General features: G+C 38.4%; 2 protein-coding genes across 2 annotated transcripts in view; one reads left to right on the forward strand and one right to left on the reverse strand.

The window, feature by feature from the left end:
- Nucleotides 1–12177, reverse strand: part of myom2b (myomesin 2b) — a 28134-nt gene extending 15957 nt beyond the window's left edge. Inside the window, exons 1-19 of the mRNA XM_026379184.1 lie at nt 12092–12177; nt 9790–9893; nt 7369–7426; nt 6840–6994; nt 6596–6682; nt 4920–5008; nt 4675–4725; nt 4426–4590; nt 3896–4057; nt 3603–3744; nt 2999–3198; nt 2705–2758; nt 2491–2618; nt 1949–2132; nt 1651–1825; nt 1422–1543; nt 1138–1325; nt 882–1008; nt 612–790 (exon numbers count right to left, since the gene is read on the reverse strand). Coding sequence (XP_026234969.1) covers nt 612–790; nt 882–1008; nt 1138–1325; nt 1422–1543; nt 1651–1825; nt 1949–2132; nt 2491–2618; nt 2705–2758; nt 2999–3198; nt 3603–3744; nt 3896–4057; nt 4426–4590; nt 4675–4725; nt 4920–5008; nt 6596–6682; nt 6840–6994; nt 7369–7426; nt 9790–9872 — 2349 coding nt within the window. The 5' untranslated portion in view covers nt 9873–9893; nt 12092–12177. The remainder of the gene's footprint in view (nt 1–611; nt 791–881; nt 1009–1137; nt 1326–1421; nt 1544–1650; nt 1826–1948; nt 2133–2490; nt 2619–2704; nt 2759–2998; nt 3199–3602; nt 3745–3895; nt 4058–4425; nt 4591–4674; nt 4726–4919; nt 5009–6595; nt 6683–6839; nt 6995–7368; nt 7427–9789; nt 9894–12091) is intronic.
- A 2610-nt stretch (nt 12178–14787) lies between these two features.
- On the forward strand, nt 14788–20476 carry rnaset2 (ribonuclease T2). Its single transcript, XM_026379054.1, has 10 exons — nt 14788–14944; nt 15981–16053; nt 16227–16281; nt 17567–17616; nt 17786–17843; nt 17952–18016; nt 18404–18517; nt 18931–18976; nt 19114–19188; nt 19334–20476. The coding sequence occupies exons 2-10, from the start codon at nt 15983–15985 to the stop codon at nt 19496–19498; spliced, it is 699 nt and encodes a 232-aa protein (XP_026234839.1). The 5' UTR covers nt 14788–14944; nt 15981–15982; the 3' UTR covers nt 19499–20476.
- The last annotated feature ends 929 nt before the right edge of the window (nt 20477–21405 follow it).

The following is a 21405-nucleotide window of genomic DNA, read 5'->3' on the forward strand; positions in this document are numbered from 1 at the left end:
GCAGGGCGTCTAGGGCAGGACACCTTGAAGTAAGCTGCTACTTACTAAAAAGAACATTGCTGCACACCTGAAGTTTGGAATTAATGCTATAAAATTGTCACTGTACATGCACTCCAGTACTGTACTATACTGTTCCTAAGTAAGTTCTATGACAGCTTTAGTTTATAGTTACTTTGAAGATACAAATTGCTAATTCAAAACATTAACTAATAAATTATGATGCAGGGAGGAAGCCACCTCACATAAAGCAGTTAAAATAATAATAAAAAATCCTATGAAGTGATTTATGTGATAATGGATGAATGATGGAAGTAATACTAAATTGTACTTTTTGGTATTTTAAGTACTGGTTAGGGTTAGGGTTGCACTGTGGGGCTCAAGTTGCCTATTTACTTATTCTAAAACTGTCTATTTGTGATGTATTTAGCCCAGTAATTGTTTACTCTATCCACTAGATGTCAGTGTCCCACAATATAATGTTTCAATGCTCTGTACAGGAGGTTGAGCAAAGAGCTATTATAGAGATGAATATGTACAGATAAACATTCATCATGGTATCTCTCAAACAAATGGACCCAATGAAGCATAACTCATACTGAAGATGCTCTCACCTTGTAGAAGAGGTGATTGACAGCTGTCTCGTTGGCTGTGGTCCAGTCAGAAGACCCCTTCTTAGCGTACTCTACGTGATATCCTGTGATCGGTCCGGAGCCAGTGTAGACGGGCTTTTGCCACTCGACCACCACAGAATGATCTCTCACTTCACAGAAAGTCAGGTCATAGGCAGGACCTGTTTGGTACACATGACCTCGATTGTCATAAACCTGTGTTGGATTTGTGTATTTTTGATCAAGCTTCCCAAGAAAATGGTGTTTACTAACCAGGCTCTGGCATAGTCCAGGCCTCACAGTTGAAGTCAGCTGAATGCTGGGAAGCTCGTCCAAGGCCAGCCAGGTTGGCTGCATATACGTGGAACTGATAGACTGCTCCCTCTGTCAAACCCTCCACCTGTCAATAACATGTCACTATGGTTATGAACAAGTAAAAATAAAACAGGGATGGTTAATAGATGGATAGTGGATAGTGGCACGAGGCGCCTTTGTTTTAGTGTTTAAAGGACAACAGACACTACTGTACCTTGTAAAGTCTTTCTGAGAATGGTGCAACATTAACCTCCCTCCACATGGTTGTTCCGCTGCGTCTTTTGTCCACATAGTACTCTCTAATCTTTGCTCCACCAGAGTGAAGAGGCTTCTTCCAGTTCAGCACCATCGAATGACCATCACAATTCAGCAGAGCAATGTCATAAGGAGCAGACGGGGCGGCTGAAACGACAGGACTGGATTAGAATACTTACAATTACACTGTCACTTCACAACCATCTAAATGGTAGTAGTGAAGAAAAACATGCCAGTACTGACTGAGTGCAGCTTTGACGGTCAGAGGTGCAGACTCCTGGGATTCCTCACTAAGACCCAGTTCATTGATAGCCTGGACACGGAACACGTAGGTTTCTCCTTTGGTCAGACCACTAACCACAAATCTTAAGAAAAGGACATGTCCTTAAATCCTTAATTATGAGTTCCTTCCATGTTCGATGTATCCATTGATAAACGAAAATCAAATTTCTGTGCTAATTTGAAAACATACCGGGTGCTCCTGTGAGGTTTGTGATTGGCTGAGGTCCAGTTTTTGGACCCCTTCACACACTGGTCAATGTAGTAGCCAATCAGATTGTTGGGTTCCTTGGGTGGAGCCCATTGGATGAGAACAGAGCTGTCTGTTTCCCTTGTAGCAATTACCTGACCAGGAGCTGATGGCACACCTGAAGACAACAAGAAATTAATAAATACATGAAGAACAATGAACAATCACAACAATATCTCAGTAGCTTTTAAAACTTTAGTCACCCCTGTAGAATGATCTACTTTATGTGAGATAATCAGACCTTTGAGTTGCAGAGTTTCAATCGTTCCAGTCGGCTGGGACGGCTCACTGGTGCCATAGATATTAGCAGACAAAACTCTGAACTTATATTGTTTTCCCTCTGCCAGGTCGAAGACGGCATAACGTGGGGATCGAATAGGGACCTTAGTGTTAACACGCTGCCATGCACCACTGTCTGCCATGCACTGTGAGGAGAGAGAGACAGAGAAAACATACCTGCAGTAAAGTGATGTGCAGATTGAAGGTGAGTCTACTGCTTTTAAATGAATCTATTCAGTTCACATTAGTCTTATCTGATCCAGCTTAATAAAAACAGCTTCACAACAATGCAACTGTGAGTTTTAGAAATTCAAGTAATATTATTGTACCAATCATTTTTTTATTAATTTAAACCATTGTAATATACCTTGACAGTGTTTTCTGATGTAAAACTAACAGAAGGGAATAGCATGCATTCATCACAATCACAACAGTTTTAAACTCTCACGAGGTGCACAAGTAGTACAGTATGTGTGGTGTCGTATTCAAAACAGCATTTGTTACCTTTTCTATGTAGTACCACATGGGAGCCTTGCTGGAATATGCAGGGGCTTTCCAGCTGAGGACAACATATGTTCTGTCTATTTCTGTGGCATGAACTCCTGCTGGAACACCTGGGGGCTTTCCTTCAGCTGCACATAAACACACACATATACTCTTTATATTAAAATTATAAAGTTTATCAGTAGATTAGTGTTTAACGTTGGCAACAACCTACCTTCCACTTCATCGTGGTAAGATACGACGTCCAGGCTTCCTCCAAGTTTTATGGCTGCATGAGGAAAACAGACGCTGTCATCAACCTGCTTCAGGCCGAAGTTTTTTCAAGTATATTTAAGATGGTGTTATCATGTGTAAAAAGCCCTAGATTTAATTATTAATGTTAAATAGTCAGGACAAACAACTTCTGAGTTGAGTTGGTGAAAGAAAGTGGGAAAGAAATCTGAAATCCAAACTTTAAATCCATTCAATCATGCATTCTACATCTCTACACTAATCCAGCTGAACCCACCGTGCAGCCTCTCAAACTCAGTGGGATCCAGTGCAGCGATAGGATCAGACATGCGGGATGGTTTGCTGATTCCGTGGGAGTTGACAGCTCGGACTCTGAAGTAGTAAGAGTGGCTCTCAAACAAGCCAGAAACTGGGTATTTACAGATCTTTATGGGGTGATCATTGCACTGGGTCCAGTTTTCAGTACCAACCTCACACCTAAAAAAATAAAAGAAGTAAAAAGGAGATGAGTTCAGGAGAGGAGAGTAGAGCATGTATTGGTGATTTTGACAAGAATCATGTCTTGAAGTGTAAATTTAAGTTGCAGATGAGCGTATGAAAATAATATTAGCACACACACACCGTTTTATCCAAGACTGTTGAATGTTTTGTAGGTTAAAATATGAGGAACGAAATATTGCTTTTTTGTTTAAATAAGTATGAAGAGCAGCATAAAAAAGTAGAAGAATGGCTAGATATAACTACTATATCTATAACTCGAAACTAAACCCTGTATTTTGTACAGTGAGTCGAACAAACTCTGTGTGATGACTTACAGTAATTAGTTTCTCTTTATGTTGGTCAGTTTATCTATTTATGATGTTTGTATCAGTAACTCCTACTTGTCCACAAAGTATCCCAGTATTGGACCCTCTGTGGTGGTATTTGGAGGCTTCCATGACACAATGACATAATCTCTATTGGCATCATGGATCTTGATGTCCATGGGGGCACCAGGTGCAGCAGGGACTGGGGGAGGACCATCTACACAGAAAGTCACAGGGCTTTGATGACCATGTTATAAACATGTAATAATGTCTAAGGTAAGTGCTGTTTGTTGTGCAGACAGATTCAATGTTGGATTTTAATTAATAATCTTCAAACCCCGCAGTCGTCCCATCTCAGCACAGCTCACCTGCGACAGAGACGAATGCACTGTGTTCAGCGGTGCCTCCTTTAGTGACCATGCGCAGTGTGTAGAGGCCTTCATCATCTTTGTAGAGGTTTGGAAGAGTCAAGGTGGTGACTCCTCTGCCGGTTTCAATCTTTACCCATTTAGAGTCAAACAGGCGAGTGTCTGCAAATCAAGCAAGATACTGAATTCAGTGTCTCTGCATAATTCTTAGGAATCTCTTTTCTAAATTGCTAAAGCAATATATTTTATGAAATTAGACATGAGATTGTGAAAATTAAATGTGAACCTATTACATCTATATCACTGGGCACCTTTATTTAATGTCTACAGATACATACATAGGAAATTAAACTACTTCAGTACAATAATTAACTATAAAAATATGAGCTTTCCCCATTTTTCTACTGATGTGCCTCTGGCTGCATGTGAGCTAAATTATATAAGGCTGGCAGTGGACATGGCATCTAGTATATATTACTGATGTAATCACAGTGTAATTACTTTATAAAATGCTATTTAATAGCAATTACCATCTCTGTACCACTGTGCCTCAGGCTGCAGGTTGGCCAGGTTCGGATTCAGGATCATGGTAGCAGACAGAGTGGCAGATTCTCCTTCAGTAGCAAACACTGGACCAAACCTCTCCAGAAAAGTAATGTTGATTTTAGTGTAATGGATCTGGGGAAGCATGGCAGCTAAAAGACAGGGAGAAGACAGCAAGAGTAATAGTGTTGTTGCTGACACAGGTGAATGGAGCAGGAGGTTATTATGATTCTTACCTGTGAATGGCAACCATGCATACGGACAGGACTCCTCCTCCTGCCTGTACCCTGCATGATTGGAAAACGTTAGCCTATTATTAGTTAGTAATAGGCAGATGGTAACCACTGGCAATAATACAGTGGTCGATGCATTTATAGGTTCAGGTGACTCTAAAATCTGACGAATATACACGGATGTTTAATAAAGTAGTTTGACTGGGTTGACACTACTACATGAGAAACAGTGTAATCATAGAACTCACTCTTTACAACAATGGATGCCTGACTAGAGGCTTGTCCATGGAGGTTGCCAGCAACTGCAGTGTACTGAGCAGTGTCATCAGTTGAGCACCTAGAAAAACAACAAAACAAAACACCAAGTGAGTCATTTCAAGTCAAAATGTTGGAAATAGAAAATTCCTATATATCAGGTTTACTGTATATCTGTGAGGATCTGGTCTTAACCTGTGTGTTTTTGCTTTTAGTGCCAATGCACCAAACGAGCAGTAATTTCCCAGAGGAATGCATTATGTTGCAGAAAATGAACAAGGTCCAGATTATGTATGTACAGTACAGCAGAACCAGTACATTTATGTGGTGGTTGTACTGGTTTTGAGACACAACGTATATGAAAATATATATGCTTATAAGACACACTGCTGACAAATTAGGTCTCTAATACAAGACTTGACCTTAGATATATTTTCTTTTCTGGTCACATAAGTTACATACAAGTCAATAATACTTCTCTTTGATCATAATCAGTAACATTTGTGGAACCTTTTGACAAAAAGCCTTTATTTGTAATCAACCCTTCAGTGAGTTGCAGGTCACCGTTCATCAGAATATGTCTTGTGAGGTTTGGAGCCTGTTTAAACTTGTCACGGGATTATTGTCGCTTCTCTTGTTTCTAAATGGCCACAGATATTTTTGAAATAAAATTTATGACAGATATAAATGTAGTCATAAAGACAGAAGCTACTGTAGATTTAGTGCAAAAACAGATTTGGAGGTAGATATGAATTACATGCACATAAATGCCTACATGCCTCATTGCAGAAACCTACTGCACTGCAGTTGAAGGGCTATGTGGAGGCTGCAGAAACTGCATCTGGTCAGCTATGTTTCAGATGCACTTTGAAATGTTTGCTAGTATATATATCACTAACCTCATATTACACCAGTATCATCAGTTATTTCAACACATGCAGAATGTGTTCGCTGATGTAATCAGGAAATGACGTTATTGGTGCAAGTTGTAGCAGGGAGCTGTAGGAGAGCACCAAATGCATTCTAACCTTTAATCATAATAGAATGCAGTGAATAAATCAGTAGAATGCAAAATATCTCTGGTGCAACTTGATGTTTCTGCTACATTATAATTTTAAAACACATAACATTCATTTTCAAAAGAAAAACTAGAAAACTACAGAACTTGTTTTGGGCTCATGGAGCTGATTTAATTTACATTAATCTAATATTTGGGGTTAGGTCATTGTTGATTAAACTGTGTGTACATTAGTGCTGCATATAAGAGACACAAGGAGCTGGAGGGGGATCCAAGGAAAGAGTGGTGACTGAAGAATCCTGGAGTATCATGTAGCACTGAGATCAGCATGTGAACAGCTGAGCGTCCAAAGACTAGAGGGAGAGAAGTAATGTCTGATATCCAGCATGCAGCCACACAGTTAATCAGCTGACAAATCTCAAAAAAAGCTTTCATTGGATGATAAAGGGGCGGCATGAGGGGTGGGGGGATGTTTCTTTTATTGTTACTGCTGTCTCCAGTTGGCACAAATGTGGCTCATATTCCCTGAAAACTGGTGTTTGCATATTTAATTAAATTACAATTTAGTTCATGTATTTAGTGCCAAATCACAACAGACACTCCCTTCTAGGAACTTTACACTCAAATGTTTAAGACATACATATGCTGTACCTTGTGATCTCCAGAGAATGGATTCCACCTTTGGATGTAACCAAGTACCTTCCAGAGGATTTGTCCAGGATCACACCATCTCTATACCTAAAATAACATCAATACACATGGAGCCACAAGCTTCATTTTTATAATACACAGTAGTTCAATTTTATTTTACACTTAACTGCAAATTTACTTTTAATTCATAGAACAAAATTACATTAATAATAAACTTTTACATCACCAGGACCAGGTTACTCACCAACTTACAACAGGCATGGGGAAACCCTCAACAGTGCAGAACAGTTTGACTGGAGTGTGTTCAAACACGGTATGGGATCTGAGTCTGACCAGGAACTTCGGTCCCCTGATCATGGGCTCCTCATGGACATATTTGTCCAGCCTCTTTGTCCTTACCTAGAAAGGTAAAGCAAAACACCAAAATAATAGTTACTACTCACTCACTTCTCCTTAATGCCCTGTCCTCTAATAACTAATAACTATTATTAGTATCATTATATATTATTATGAACTCCTGTCACACACATCATTAAACAACCACTGTACTAATACAACCTCAGATGTACTGGGGTATACTGACAGACACAGTGGCAAGAAAAAGTATGTGAACCTTGGAATTTCATTGTTTTCAGCAATAATTTGTCATAATTATCTTCATCCACATTGTATTTGTTAATACTCTTGACTTAGATGAAGATCGGATTGCATTTTATGAGGTGAGGTTGACATACGTTTTCTTGCCACTTCATATCAATTTAATGGGTTCTTACCACTTCCTGGATCCGAGCATGGGTTTTGTGTTCATATCTATCCTCCATTGCCTCAGCGCTAAATACAAACAGGAGGTTAGTTTTCAGGAAGACTGTGTTTAACTCGTTAATAGAGAATGAGTACATTCTTAAAAATATATGTCATTTTGTACTTAAAATTACAAAGTTTGCAAATATTGTAAGACAGCAGTTATCTCGGTATCTGCAAGGCTAAATAACAAGCTTTCAGAATGGGCGTTGTGTTGTGTGTTGGTTTATGTTGTCTCTTAGACATGTGCTCTATGCAGTTTGTAGCCAGAGCTTGACAGGCCTGGTAATCCAATGAAATTGTCCATTGTTTCTTCCCATTTAAATAACTGAATGGAGAAAGCTGAAAAATGCAGGTTGCGTATTATAATCCTATGAGCAAAGTTGGAAGCAGTGAGCGAACTCTAAAGGTCTGCCCGCTGTTGTCTGCAGAAAAATGCAAACTGATCCACCAAACCCACCCAGGACTTGCTGGCACATGGGCTGATGTATCCCAACCTCCCATTCAGGTGGAACTGTGACAACTTTTAGAGGTTATCTGTCTGAATAAGAATTAAATTACAAAAAATATAAACCCTTTTTGATGCATCTACTAAGTAGGGACAGGAAAGTACAGCTTCCCTGATACAGCATGATCCTTACACTCTCGCCTACGATCTGACTCAAACTCAAAGAATTTTCTTAATGGGGCTCATGTGGTAGACATGCGATGGTTTCAACACCATGAAGAGAAGCTGTGAAGAGAGTGCATTACAGGGTTTCACTATCCATCTTTTGTTAAAGAGGTGGCAGTCTGAGCTTGTGGTGTCTGGGCAGTTCTAACCACTGAGGACATAGTTGTAAATCGGTGGGTAATGAAAATGAAAAGAGGTGTGAAAAAGATGGTGATCAAACTTCCAATATCTCTGCAAATAAATACTTGAACTTACTAATGGATATGACCTGCCTTTGTAAGAACCTGCTGGCCAGCAACTCATCATTGCGACTGCCGCAGCTGTTTAAGGCACGGACAAGAAATTTGAATCATTCACAATAATTTTGCACATAGCCCAATACAAAATTGAGCATACAATGAAAGCTCTATCCATAGGAGACTGTGCCGTTGTGCCTACTGGCCTATTGCCTGAGTGCTGGAGAAACACAGCCAGTGGGGCAAAGCTCTCTGAGCGTCTGTCCCTCATCACTGTTGTCCATTAAGTGTTCAGGCCAGCAGTCAATCCACCACTGCCAGGAGAAAATATAAGCATAATGTCCAGGAGGCCGGAGAGTCAAGAGGATCCTGAAAGTTGGCAGAGGCAGATGAGGTAGTTGATGAGCTGGTCTTCCATTGTGATGAGACTGGGCAGGAGCAGCAGTATTGCACAATGAGAGGAAGGCGAGGCTATCCTTCAGAGTTATTGTGTTGGATACCAGGTTACCAGGGATATGACAGCTTGTGGGATTTGTGAATTTGTTCTACTTTTATGAAAGTGTGCTAAGGAGGATATTGGGTAAAAACCTGCATGAAAAGAACAGACTCTGTATGTTTTATTATCTAGATTCAGCATATTTGAAGTTGTATATAGTTAGTTGGACACACAACAAGCTTCAGTCTTATGTGAGTTCAAAATATTACTAAAGTAATCAGTTAGAAAAGAAGTTGTTATTGAGCAAGGTTAATAAAAAGAGTCCAACACTTTAAGTCGTCCTCACTTAACCAAGTTTAGACTTGAATTTTGTTGGCATAAATAAAAAAGAAGCAATTAAAAAAAAGATCAGCACAAGATTTTGGAAGTGGAACATGAACCACATTACACATAAATACCTGTCGGTGGTCTTTAAACTACACACACAAACACGTGAACACTGCAAACGTACTAATTGGTGCAGAATGTGAAATAAATGCAACAGCAAAAGATGTTATTTTTCATAGAACGAGCTACCTGTAATTTGTATCATATATATGTATGGATGTATTTGTATGTATAAAATGTAAACACACAATGAATCACTGTCAGTGTACTACTAAGAAAAAAAGCTTAGTATTAACTTCTCAGGAAGTTTCACTTCCTACTCTGAACCCAGTCAAATAGCTTGTCGACAGGCTCACAGAGCTGCACCACTACAGTTAGTGAAGCACATTAAATCATCAACTTTAACTTTTATATAATCAATAACTGTCACAATCCCTAAGATGAATTTTGAAGATGAACCTGGGAAATTGTGAAAGCTTAACTAGTTTAGTCTTGATGTTATCTTAATGTTAATCTTACTAGTTTAGATTAGTCTGTGTTTTTATCTCTTTGAGCTCATTTTACTCATCGTTACTGTTAGTAATGATATTAGAACTATCAAACTACTACGTAAGCGTCATGTTTTAGTCATCATTACTGCTGCATTAGTGTATCCATATACCTGCTGTATTCTTTAACCACATATTGGCTCTGTTTGTGATGGAATTCATGGTTGTAATTCCCGCGTTTGATCCACACTGACATGGTGACAACGTAGACACGGACCTGTTGGACCAGCAACACACGAAGACACACCATGACAAAGTACAGCAGATCCTCATGTTCAAGTCAGACCAGCAACACACTGATACCATCACAGAAATGCACAATCACTAGGGCTACAATAGGAGATGATGATGATGATGATTGTTATTATTATTATTATTATATGCAGAGGAGCACGTGGGACTTCTGTCAACCCTGTCTTTCCCTGGATTTTTATTAACACAAACACACAAGAAATGGATGTAGACTATTGTTAAACCAGTAATATAAAGTAAATGAACAGGACTCACTGTCGTCTAACAATTCTGCAGCTTTAAATTTAGCAGTAGTAGTTAAAGCATATTTATTTACAGTAATTTTGAGCAGTCCTGCACTATAAATACTGTTATTTCTCACTTTAAAGTAATTGAAACAATAATAAGTTACCATAAAGAAGTTATTTGACGTAGGATAGTGATAGTGGATAGTGATTTCACATGATGATGGTATTATCAGTGTTATGCACACACAAAAGAGGAACATAAAAGGAAAGAACACTGCCACACATTCATATCACTGACAGTTAAGTTTCTTCAACATGTCATCAACAATAGCAGTGAGATAGTCGTTGTCTCACTGCTCTTCACAGACGTCTAATGGAAAAAAACTAAATCTCTCAATCAACAAATGAAATCTCTCCTTTGCACAGTCTCACAAATCAGCGATGTGAGAAAGTGCATCCTTCATGATCAGAGTACTTCACAGAATTCATGCATTTGCAAAATGTAGGATCCACATCATCAAGACCAACTGCTGATATGGCCTGAAACTTTTGTGGACAATAATAATTATTTTTTTGTGTGTTAATGATGTGAATTTCCACTTAGTGTTAGGTAGGAGACATCAGCACCGAATAGATATTCAGATAAATGCATTAATTGTTAGACTATAATATTGGCATTTACCAAAAGTAGTTTTCACTTTGCCAATTACTTGTGTTGTTTCTAAACAGGCCAATGTCTGAGATAAACATGTCCTAAGGTACAGACATGAAAGAAAAAGCATAACTTTGTCTTACATCATGTGCACATAGTGGTACATAATTGCCTGACATCACCTACATCCTCAGAGACCAGAAATAAGGTCAGATGAAACATGAAGCAGTTTTCCCGGCCCAACCTCATACTGAAAGCTACTCAGATATGCTGCACTGGTAGAGACATTCTTCCTCCCACGGCTTGGAAACACAAACACCAGATGCTTGGTCACCATATCTGTTAGTAAATCCTTTGTTTCACTCACTTCTACTGCCCCAAAACTGTTTATTAAGCTGCGTGCCAACACTGTAAAGAGGTGATTTTTTTTTTAATGCTTTACAATTAAACATAAAATCGAAAGGCACGGGAAGATGCAGTCCCTCCAAATAAAACTCAGCTGCCCAAAGGCAAGTGGTCACTTCAGGCATGCCATATTCTAGTCCCAGAAGTCTTACACCCCAGTGGCTGTCCTCTGCCCCTGTCAGTCCTGCCAGTACTGTAACAGCATGAATGCCTGCCAAATGACACCTGAGCCTGTTCGTCTGTAACAGTAAACTTCTAAAACTGTCAACCATAACCGTACAAACCTCCCGAAATCCTGTCGCTTGATTAAGAACCATTGCTGTACAGATGCACTGCAAGGTTAATACAACAGAATGACACTATCTAGTTTATCTTGTAAATGTGTTTATTAGGGATCAAATGTTTATTAGTGAACTTGAGCTTAAGGTAATGCATAATTGAAGTTAACAAAATAAAAGTCCCAGAGACAAATAACAGCAACATGTCCACAGAAACAATTCCAAGCATCCCTTCCAAATCTGACCTTCATGTCAGTCCATTGTATCCAATAAGTTACTACTGTTACTATGATAAATACAGCTTTGTTGTCCATCTCTCATCTCCCAGACAAGATCATTATGGTCACTGTCCTCAAAAGATTCAACTAATTTACTCTAAAGTGAAGTGCAGCACATCATTCACATTTCATACATCCTCCCATTCATCATTTGAGTATGTTCAGCTCTGGTTAGCACCCATGGTCATGCCTAATCAGCTCTCTAGATCTCCATCCCACTGACCACACCTGCTGCACTTAGGTTGGAAACAGAGGTCAAAGAAAAAGCTGTGGATACAGAGAGAATGGCAACAGAAACCGTTTTTAAAAAATGTTTTTCTTACCCCTAGAGATTAACTTTGCAGCGACTTCGGTTGTCAGCCTGAATCCACAGGGAGACAGCCCAAACCAAGTACCAGGCCAACAAAACCACCACCCGTCTCCAACCGACCCCCACCTGCCTCTCCTTGAGGCCTTATAAGGAAAGAGAGCTGCCTATATATAACCAGTATCCTTCAAGACTGAGGACCATTGGAACCAGTGAACTATTTGATTAGCAGAGTTTACCCATTAGAGATTTATTGGAAGTGTTTGCTGATGCAAAAAAAACTTGGCAACTCAAGTATGTCAGCTGATCTAAACAATGCAGAGAATCTGACCATGATGATGTTATGGGGGCAGTGCCACACATGTACAAGCTGCATTTTTAGCTTTGTAGTAATAGGCATCAATACAGTGAGTTATCTCAAGTACCATTTTAAACAGTGAGCAGGTTGTGTTTATTTCTTTCACACTACTGTACAATGCTAGTGTTAAATAAATAAAACACATTTTAGACAGTGTTTCATAAAGCATGCACCGTCAAATGTAGAATTTTAAATATATCTACAGTATAAAGCTATTTAATTATAATAATAAACATTTCAATCTAGCTGTAATTTAGCCAGTACTGAGATCTTTCTCCCTCTGAACTTAGAAGCATCTTGAGGCAGTGTCGCAGGCTGAACTTTGGCCAGGACCTATTTATAAAACTAGCTACAGTTACAGCTAGACTATTCCTGACACAGTGGAAGAGCTGCGAAACACATTTTACCTCTGAGGCGAAATCATATGATGAGAAAACATGGCGTTACATTTGAGAAAAGGAAAGAGAGAGAGTGGCACGGTGGGGGATTTGGGAGGAGTGCGTAATGTGTGACTGATGCTGACAGACAGAAAAGTGTGAAAGAGAGCAACCAAGAAGAAGAGCCAAAAAGTGTCAGATGATTTCATTAAAACTTAGAACACCTCATCCTCATCACCTAGCTACTGACATGGTATTGGATTGTTTAATTTACTTTAATTGTACAAGAGCAAAATTAAATAATAATAATGTCATATATTAATAGAAAACATTGAATTAAATTAGAAAAGCAATGATTATTAGAAGCATGAGTTAAGAGTCAGTTTGTATTTTTCTTTACACTGAAGACATTTAGGTATAAGATCAAACATAACAGATGAAGGTTTATAAATTCAGCTTTTGTTTGATGGTATTTACACCTTTACATGTGAAGTTATAAGTTCTTTGATGCATTTCTCTGTAAATAGCCACTGACACTACCTTCACGGTGCTTCACAGATGAACTTGACATTTTTGGATCATGAGCAGATGCTTTGTACTTTCATCACTTTGGTTGAGGTTAATCTTGGTCTCATTGAGGCATAAAACTTTGCTCCAGAGGTTTTTGACTCATCCCTTCTCTGATTCTCTGCTTTCCTACTGTTCCTCTTGTTTTGAAGGGGCTTGCATGTTGTGGACCATTGTCTCTTATTCAGCTTTTGATCCTTAATAAATTAAGAATGTCATACAAAAAGGTTGATCAGCTTTATTCAGATGTATGTCTGTAGTTGAAAAGAGCCCTCTGTTGGTCATGTGGTAGTACACTCTGATCAAATCTAATCAAAGCCCAGTGCAATATGGTGTTGACTGACTGACGGTGAGATGCTGGTAAGATAGGACTCTGTATTAATAACATTTTCAGCAAACTGACGTTCAGTATCAAAAAACTTTTTATGTTGCTGTACACTTTTGTTGTATGATCAGTCTTCCACGTGGATAATATGAAATTGACTATATGACTATTCCAAGCGACGCTTTTTGACATTGCAGTCCCTGGAGACAGAGCAAGATGAATTAGTCTCTCATTCTGACTCCCCTGCCACGCTTAATCTTACACTTCAGCTTATAATGAGTCATTATTTAAAAGAAACCCCTGGGCACTTTGCACATTTAATAAGTTAGGCCTGTCCTATTAACTTTAAATTATGAATTGTTAGCTCACAGCATTTTACAAAGTGAATGTCTGACTGATTTGTCTTCAGCTGAAGAATGTGAGGTAGATATGCATTTTACAGTGTTTTGTAGTTTGGTTTTATAAGCCTCTATTTAGGTCACATGTTCTGTTGCACAGAATTTATGAAGAACAGCAAAAAATGAAGAAGCACTAAAGGCAGCGACTGAAAATAGAGATACGCAGTATATTAACTATAGTATAACTATACAAATCAGTCCTGTCTTCACTATTCAATCCAGCAAATGCACTTTTACAGTTAGCAACAACTTATTGTCAGTTTTTACGTTTTGTTTGGTGAAGACAGTGAGTGACAGTGAATCTGTTTAGATTTTGAATCAGCTGTTTTCACCTCTCTCATTAAAACTGTTTAACAGAATGTAACCTATGAATGTAGGTGTGGTGGTGTTTCATTATTTGTCTTCTGCGTCCCGGAGCTACTCGACAAAGGTCATGACGTTTCTTTAACGTGACATAAATACAACAAGAACTGTTTTAAATTTAGTGAAAATAAATGAGATTGTAATGTACATTGAAATACAAGCTTTTTTTAAAAAAAGGAGCATGGTTTCAGGCTTCATTTAAAGAACTCCGGACCATTACGACAGTCCAGGACCAGGACCAGGAGCAGCTGGTGGGATCCGGGCAATAAATGAAACAACCTCCCACGTCTATCACGTGATGACGCAAGGCGTGTGCGGCGCTTGTGATTGGCTGAGCAGACGGGCAGGTAGTGCAGTGGCTGAGAACATAAACAACGGAGCGCGCCGAGCTAACGTGCTAACTAAGTTATCTTCTTTAAGTTGGTTCTTTAAGTGTTCCGTGTGGACCACAAACACGACGTCGTTTCCACTGATTCAGCAGGTGAGACCAGTTTAAATACAACGTTAGCTTGCTAATGTTTAACATCCGAGTAGCGACGAGTTTTGCGCTCGTTTGTTTTTGTTTGCTTGTTAGTTTATAGCTCTGTTAGCTAACATGAGCTAACGCTATGTTGGTGGGTGAAAGGGTTCGTTAAACAGGTGAGTTAGAGCGACACTTAGATTATAAAGTGAACTAAAGAAAAGTGTTTACCATTAACAGTTTTTGTTAGTTTAACATAGTTTACAGTCCAAATCTATTCCGCTTGACCCACTAGGAAAAAGGGTCGTCGTTCAATCGTCTTTTAAAACTTTATTAATCAATTAACATATCGAGAGTTTTAATGTGTTTTTGTTTTCCAAAAGTTGCTGCATTGTGACCTAAAATGCAGAAGAGAGCTGTCACTTGTCTAGGAAGTTGTAGAAGTAGTTACTTGGTTGGTTTGTTGGTGTTTCTCATTTCCATCATGAGCTGAATCATTAGCCTACTGGCACATTTTGAGAGTTATAGATAATGTTCTGTTTGTTGAGCTGCGTTTTATGTCAGGTTATTATCTGTGTAGGGAAGGATATTGCTGGGTCAGCAGTTGGCTAATAAACTAGTCACATGAGGTTTTCTTTACCACTGATTTCCTAGATTCAAAGCCACTACCTGTTTTTCTCTTTCACATTCCCTGTATGCACACGCCTGTTCTCTTTGCTTAGTGAACCACTCAAACATCAAACTTGTATTGAAGAAAATCGCCAAAGACACAAATGCATTTACTAATTACTGCTTCACACTCTGCAAGCTGTTTAATGGGGATATTTAAGATTCAAAAAACTTTATTAATCCCAGAGGGAAGTAGTTTTGCCTGTTACAGCAAGATCAAATAAGGTTGTACAGTTTAATGGTTAGTGGGAGAAAGGATCTGTGATGGAGCACTTCCTGAACATGCTCCTATGTCCAGACAGGCCTCCATGTGGCGGGTGGTTGGGATAAGATGTTCATATACATATTCAGCTGTTTATTGACAATTTTATGTATCTTATTTTGTCAGACATGAGGCCCTATGTCTCTTTTCTGCTCTTCATGGCAGCACTGCAGTCATCTGCCTTTGTGATTTCATCTCCGTAAGTACAGCACAAAATATAACTATACTATAAATAAATATAATGGTAGATGGTCTAAACCCTGCAACTTATATCGACATGTACGTTTTTAATTTAAGACCTGTAGTAGCTCTAAATAGATTCCAATTAAACAAACTCAAGTAACTAATGTACTGTATGTGGTTGTATTTCAGACAAATGTGGACCAAACTGATCCTGACCCAGCAGTGGCCCAGCACCTTCTGTTCTGTGAGTGTCCTTCTGCCTTTATTATAATTTTTTCCATTTTGACCTTGTAAAAGATGCAGTTAATTCTTTTTACATAAGAAAAATATACTTGACACAAAAAGGCCTGTGTGTAGTTCTATGGATTCAAACCAGAAAGAGCAATAAACATTCCTTATTCTAAAATAAGAATCCAGTTTCCCAATATGAATCCCATTGCATTATGTCTGGTGGTTAGATCCACCCTAGACTATGTTAGCTATATGTGCACCACTCAAAATCCTTCAACATCATGTGATGTCAGTTTCTGTTAGGTTATTGAGTCATGAGACTGGCTTTGTGGCTTTGTTGAGTATGCGATTTTAATTGTTCCAGAAGTCTTTGCACAAAACATACATCCCATATTTCCCGTATTTTGTTCTTTTTGACCACCCTTTTTTTGCTGATACAAACTTTTTCATAACATGGCTGATTTAGCAACATTGTGGTCTTGGTATAAGAATTTTCTGGTTCTGTGTCTCATTTGCTTTTGAAGAAAGAAGCTTATGTTATGGCATTTTGAGAAAGAAATTACAATAAATGTACATTTTTAGATCCTATACTCCAAACGGCACAAAATTTCCACAGTTCCCCCTTCCATGCAACACTGAATACATCTCAGTTCCCTTAATTGCATTCACATGTTCACTTGTGTGCTTTCAATGTGTCTTAGTTCCCACCACACAAGACATAATAGCAATGTAAAGTGAGGAAGTAGCAAAACGTGTTTTTAAAGCCACTGTCATTTGAAGTGACATCAGAGTCAGATGATGGTGGCTCAGCTGGATCAGGCGGTTTATTCAGGTGGACTTGCAGTTATGTGATTTCTTCTACCTAACTGTATGTTTACAGACAAGTTTGACAAATGCCTATTAATACCTATTGATGTAAATGTTCAGATGTTGGATGTACACATTTTAATGGCAGCCATATCTTTTATTTAATAGGTTGGTTATTGCATGAATGTTTACTAATATTTGTTTTGTAAATCCAGATTTCTAAAAAAAGAGTAGATGGGATTAGGGCATACCCAGTGTGACATTCCAGAGTGGGGATAGAAGCTTGCTTAGGTCAGCTATTGAGTAAACCTCAACCCTGGTAGTCACAGCTTATGATATTTAGTGCTGCTAATTCTTTTTCCCTATAATCAAAGTATCAGATCAGATTTTTGGCCACTTGAGGCTTAAGGAACATTGATCACAAATAATATAAAAAGTGCTGGGTTTATTTGTCAAGATGGTATTAATATACTGAGTTTTATTTGTTTCAGATGCAACACTGTCATTCTAACATCAGCTACTGGACATTACATGGACTCTGGTAAGTTTGTCTGTGTCTGTTTTTAATCAGAGCGAGTTTATATCATCAACATTGCAAATGTTGTTAGGTATTACTTTGAAATGATTTAGAGTAAATGTTCCATCTAAAAACCTTTACTACATCATGTTAACCTGTGTGATATCTAACATTACAAATGTTTGTTTTCTAGGCCAGACACAGGGGCTTTTTGTAATTCATCATGGCATTTCAACGCCTCAGAAATACAGGTATACCACGGGTCAGATGGGTCAAAAAAGTAGCCAACACCCCTTCACCAGTCAATGTACAAATTAGTCCTATATATAACAAATCTCTCTTTTGGTGTGTGTTATTAGGACCTACTTCCAGACATGAAGAAAAGCTGGCCTGACTTGGAGCACCCCTCGTCCACTGGATTCTGGTATTGTATCAGTCGTTCCTATTCCTATTCAGCACTGGTGCACTTCAACCCATTTTTACCTCTGGTCATGTCCACAATGAAGCGTAAATTATGCCGACAGTTGGAATCTTCCTGTCTGAATTGGTCTGGCCTTTGCAATGCAGGAAGCTTTTCACATGTTCTGCACAAGCACAAACTGTTTCAGGACCTCCCCTCTAGACAACAGCTGGACGTTGTTTTGGAGCAGCACTGTCAACGTCATCGACCGCACCAATAAATAAAACTGATCAGCACAGATGATTCATAATCTTAAAAATCAGTCATACCAGAAAGGATTCTATAGTTCTTATTATATTTTAATATTCGTATTGTTGGCTTAAACACTAGTTTGTCTGTTTGTTTTAACAGGAAGTACGAGTGGCATAAACACGGCACGTGTGCGGCCAAAGCAGCTTCTCTGAATAGTCAACATAAATACTTCAGCAAGGCCCTGGAACTGTACCACAAAGTGGATCTGAATGGGTACAGAACATGTAGATCCACACATACACAAACAGCGCCTCATTTTCTAGCTTTAGTGTTGTCTTGATTTTCATGATGCATAATAATGCTGCACATTTATGGCAACTAACCAAGACCTTAAACAAACACACACATGTACAGTCATGTTAACCTGTGTGTGTAAACACATTTTCATATTAACATGAATAAGACCTACAATAACTGTGTTAATGAGTTAAATGTGTTTGAAGATGGAAGAAACAAATTTTGCTGTGATTTATGTCTTATTAAATTTAGTAGTAGTGGACTTAAAAACAGTATTAAAACAACATGTGGAGTGCCATATTATGTCTCCATACCTTTAGACCCATCTTCATTAGCTGAAAGAATCAGTGTAGGTGTTAAATGGAAATCTGTTTCTTTCTTTTTTGTAGCCTCCTGACAAAGTCTGGCATCGTCCCATCAAAGAATTACTACTCAGTAAGTCTGTTTATCTTTTAACATCAATTTGTTGTGTAGAAATGTGTGTGTAAGGAATAATCTGCGGCGTAAAATTGCCTGTTAATAATTAGGTGACATCTGTTGCCTCATGGTATGTGTGTGTTTTGTGTTTGTAGTTTTCACAAATTGAACAAGTCATAGACAACTTCTACGGCGTCAAGTGTAAGATCCAGTGTGTCCATCAGTCAAAGGTATAAACACCTAATAAAGTTATCCAGTCATGAATAACTACTTCTATTTTCCATTCATGTTTTTCTCAGGTATAGCAATGAGTGTATTTATTAATTGCTTTTCTTTTCTTTGTGTTTATTTTTATTTATTTATTTATTTTTACAGAATGCTGATTTCCAGTCTTTGGGACAGATTGAGATCTGTTTCGACCCCGACTTCACCCTCTTGGATTGTGAGAAACAGAAATCTGAGGGAGATTTAGGAAACAAGGGATCTGACCTCAGTGTGTGTGACCATAATACACCAGTTTATTACCCACCTCTTTCATAAATCACACACACTGCAGCTCTACTTTTACACTCGCATACAGAAACAAATGTGCTTTTTGTTTACTACTCAACTGTACTGTAACACACACTATCAATAGATGTATTTCTCTCAGGCTTCACAATTAATGCTGGAATGATCTTGCACTATCAGTGCAGTGTGAAAATATTTGGCTAGCTGTGACAAGTACTTGAAAAAAAAAATCACCTTTAAGTGCATGGTTCTTTTTATATCCTCCAAAATCCAGGACACACACTCACTACTACGCAGTGCTTTAATTTAATTACGTCCCTCCCTGACCCTTCATAGTAGACGAGTCTGACAGTGCACAGTGTGTTTTCCAGGGCACAGCAGGGGACATCGTGGTAAGTTCAGGATAAGGTGGGCAGGCAGACAAGTCTTTGTATGTGTATTTGTGTCCTTTCAGCTGGTGACTTTTAGTCTGTGTGTATGTGGTGACTTTATTTTATAGCAAACTTGTACCTATTAAGTGTGATTTTTTTTTTTTTTTTTTTTTTTTCAGGGATGATTGGGTTTTACTTACTACCTAAATGCTTTTTCAGCATTTTGAGCATTATTAAAATCAAAATAGAGTTAGTGTCTAATGTTAAATCGCTACACTAATGTGGTCTGATGTTTGCCAAGTATATTATTGTTTGTTTTGCTGTAGGCCTGGTTGGGTCTGTGTTGCTGAAAGACAAGTGTTTGAGACTTTTGTAAACTGAAAATCAATAGTCTTTCTATTGTTCATTGTGGCCACTTTGGGCCTGATATGTTCTTTTTTTTAATAGTGTAGTAAATGTTTTTATAAGCACAACTGATTTGTTGATCTCCTATTGATTTTGTCGTTTTTATGTAGAGATAAAATTCCTAACTTCCTAAACTGAAAGGAAATTATTTTAGAATTAAGACTTTGGTATAAATATTCTGGAAATGAACAATCATTTATTTTTCAATATCAATAAAGAATTTAATATGTCATCTGCCCTCAATTGATCAGTGACTAATTATGCAACATGCAAGTGTCTATATGCATTTTAATACTCGCTTTTTAATACACACGATTGCATGGATCTGAATTCAAGCTAAAATTAGAATGATGAATTAAAAATAGAAAAGGTTCCATGCTGTGCATCTAAAGTGCTGTAATATAGTCTAGTAATAGTACTCTATTTCACTCTGTCTGTCCGTATCTACGCAGTGTGTAGGAATATTAATGTTGTGATCTCCTTACGGAGCGTTAATCCTACCGGGACAAAGACACCACTCCATAATCCTGAATCTCCTCCCACAGCACAGCACAGCAGATTGAATAAACACATCTGATTACATTTTTAATAGTGCTAAAATGCCCTGAAACTATGTGCCAGCTATATTGGAAATGTGGTCCAAATCCTTTTAAATGCATCAATGCAGTTCTGCGTGCCGTGTTTTTTTTTTTGTTTGTTTGTTTTGTTTTGTTTTAAATAATGAATACTTTCAGTGCCCTCCCAACTTTTGTGGACCACAGTTGAGGCATTTGAGGAGAATTTTATTCTGACTGACAAAACCTTGTTTGAAAAACAAATTAAATCTCTCTCTCTCTCTCCCTCTCTCTCTCACACACACTCTCTCTCTCTCGTTATGTAACACTGCAGTCCTGCAAAGCTGCTGATGTGACAGATCCAAGTACCTACACACACCCATGATCAGTCTGATCAGCCTGTACCTTCTGGCTGATCACAGGCTGCAGGCTGCCCCTGTCCTCATTGATTGTAGCACTGATTGCAGTCCTCAGTATTTAATTGAATTCTGATTTTGAGCTGAAGGGTTTTCCATCTACTGTCAGGCTGCTTCTTTGGTCCCATGTCAGTGTGTGTGTGTCACTGCAGGAGCACAACAGACTGGTCAGAGGAAAAGCTGGGTTACAC

The sequence above is a fragment of the Anabas testudineus genome, chromosome 3, assembly GCF_900324465.2.
Source record: "Anabas testudineus chromosome 3, fAnaTes1.2, whole genome shotgun sequence".
Taxonomy (NCBI): Eukaryota; Metazoa; Chordata; class Actinopteri; order Anabantiformes; family Anabantidae; genus Anabas; species Anabas testudineus.

Excerpts from the sequence above, each read along its gene's own strand:
- rnaset2 (XM_026379054.1), top strand. The coding sequence starts at position 15,983 with ATGAGGCCCTATGTCTCTTTTCTGCTCTTCATGGCAGCACTGCAGTCA. Across the intron at positions 18,017-18,403 it reads CCCTCGTCCACTGGATTCTG|GAAGTACGAGTGGCATAAAC; the intron begins GTATTGTATCAG and ends TTGTTTTAACAG. Across the intron at positions 19,189-19,333 it reads AGTGTGTCCATCAGTCAAAG|AATGCTGATTTCCAGTCTTT; the intron begins GTATAAACACCT and ends TTATTTTTACAG.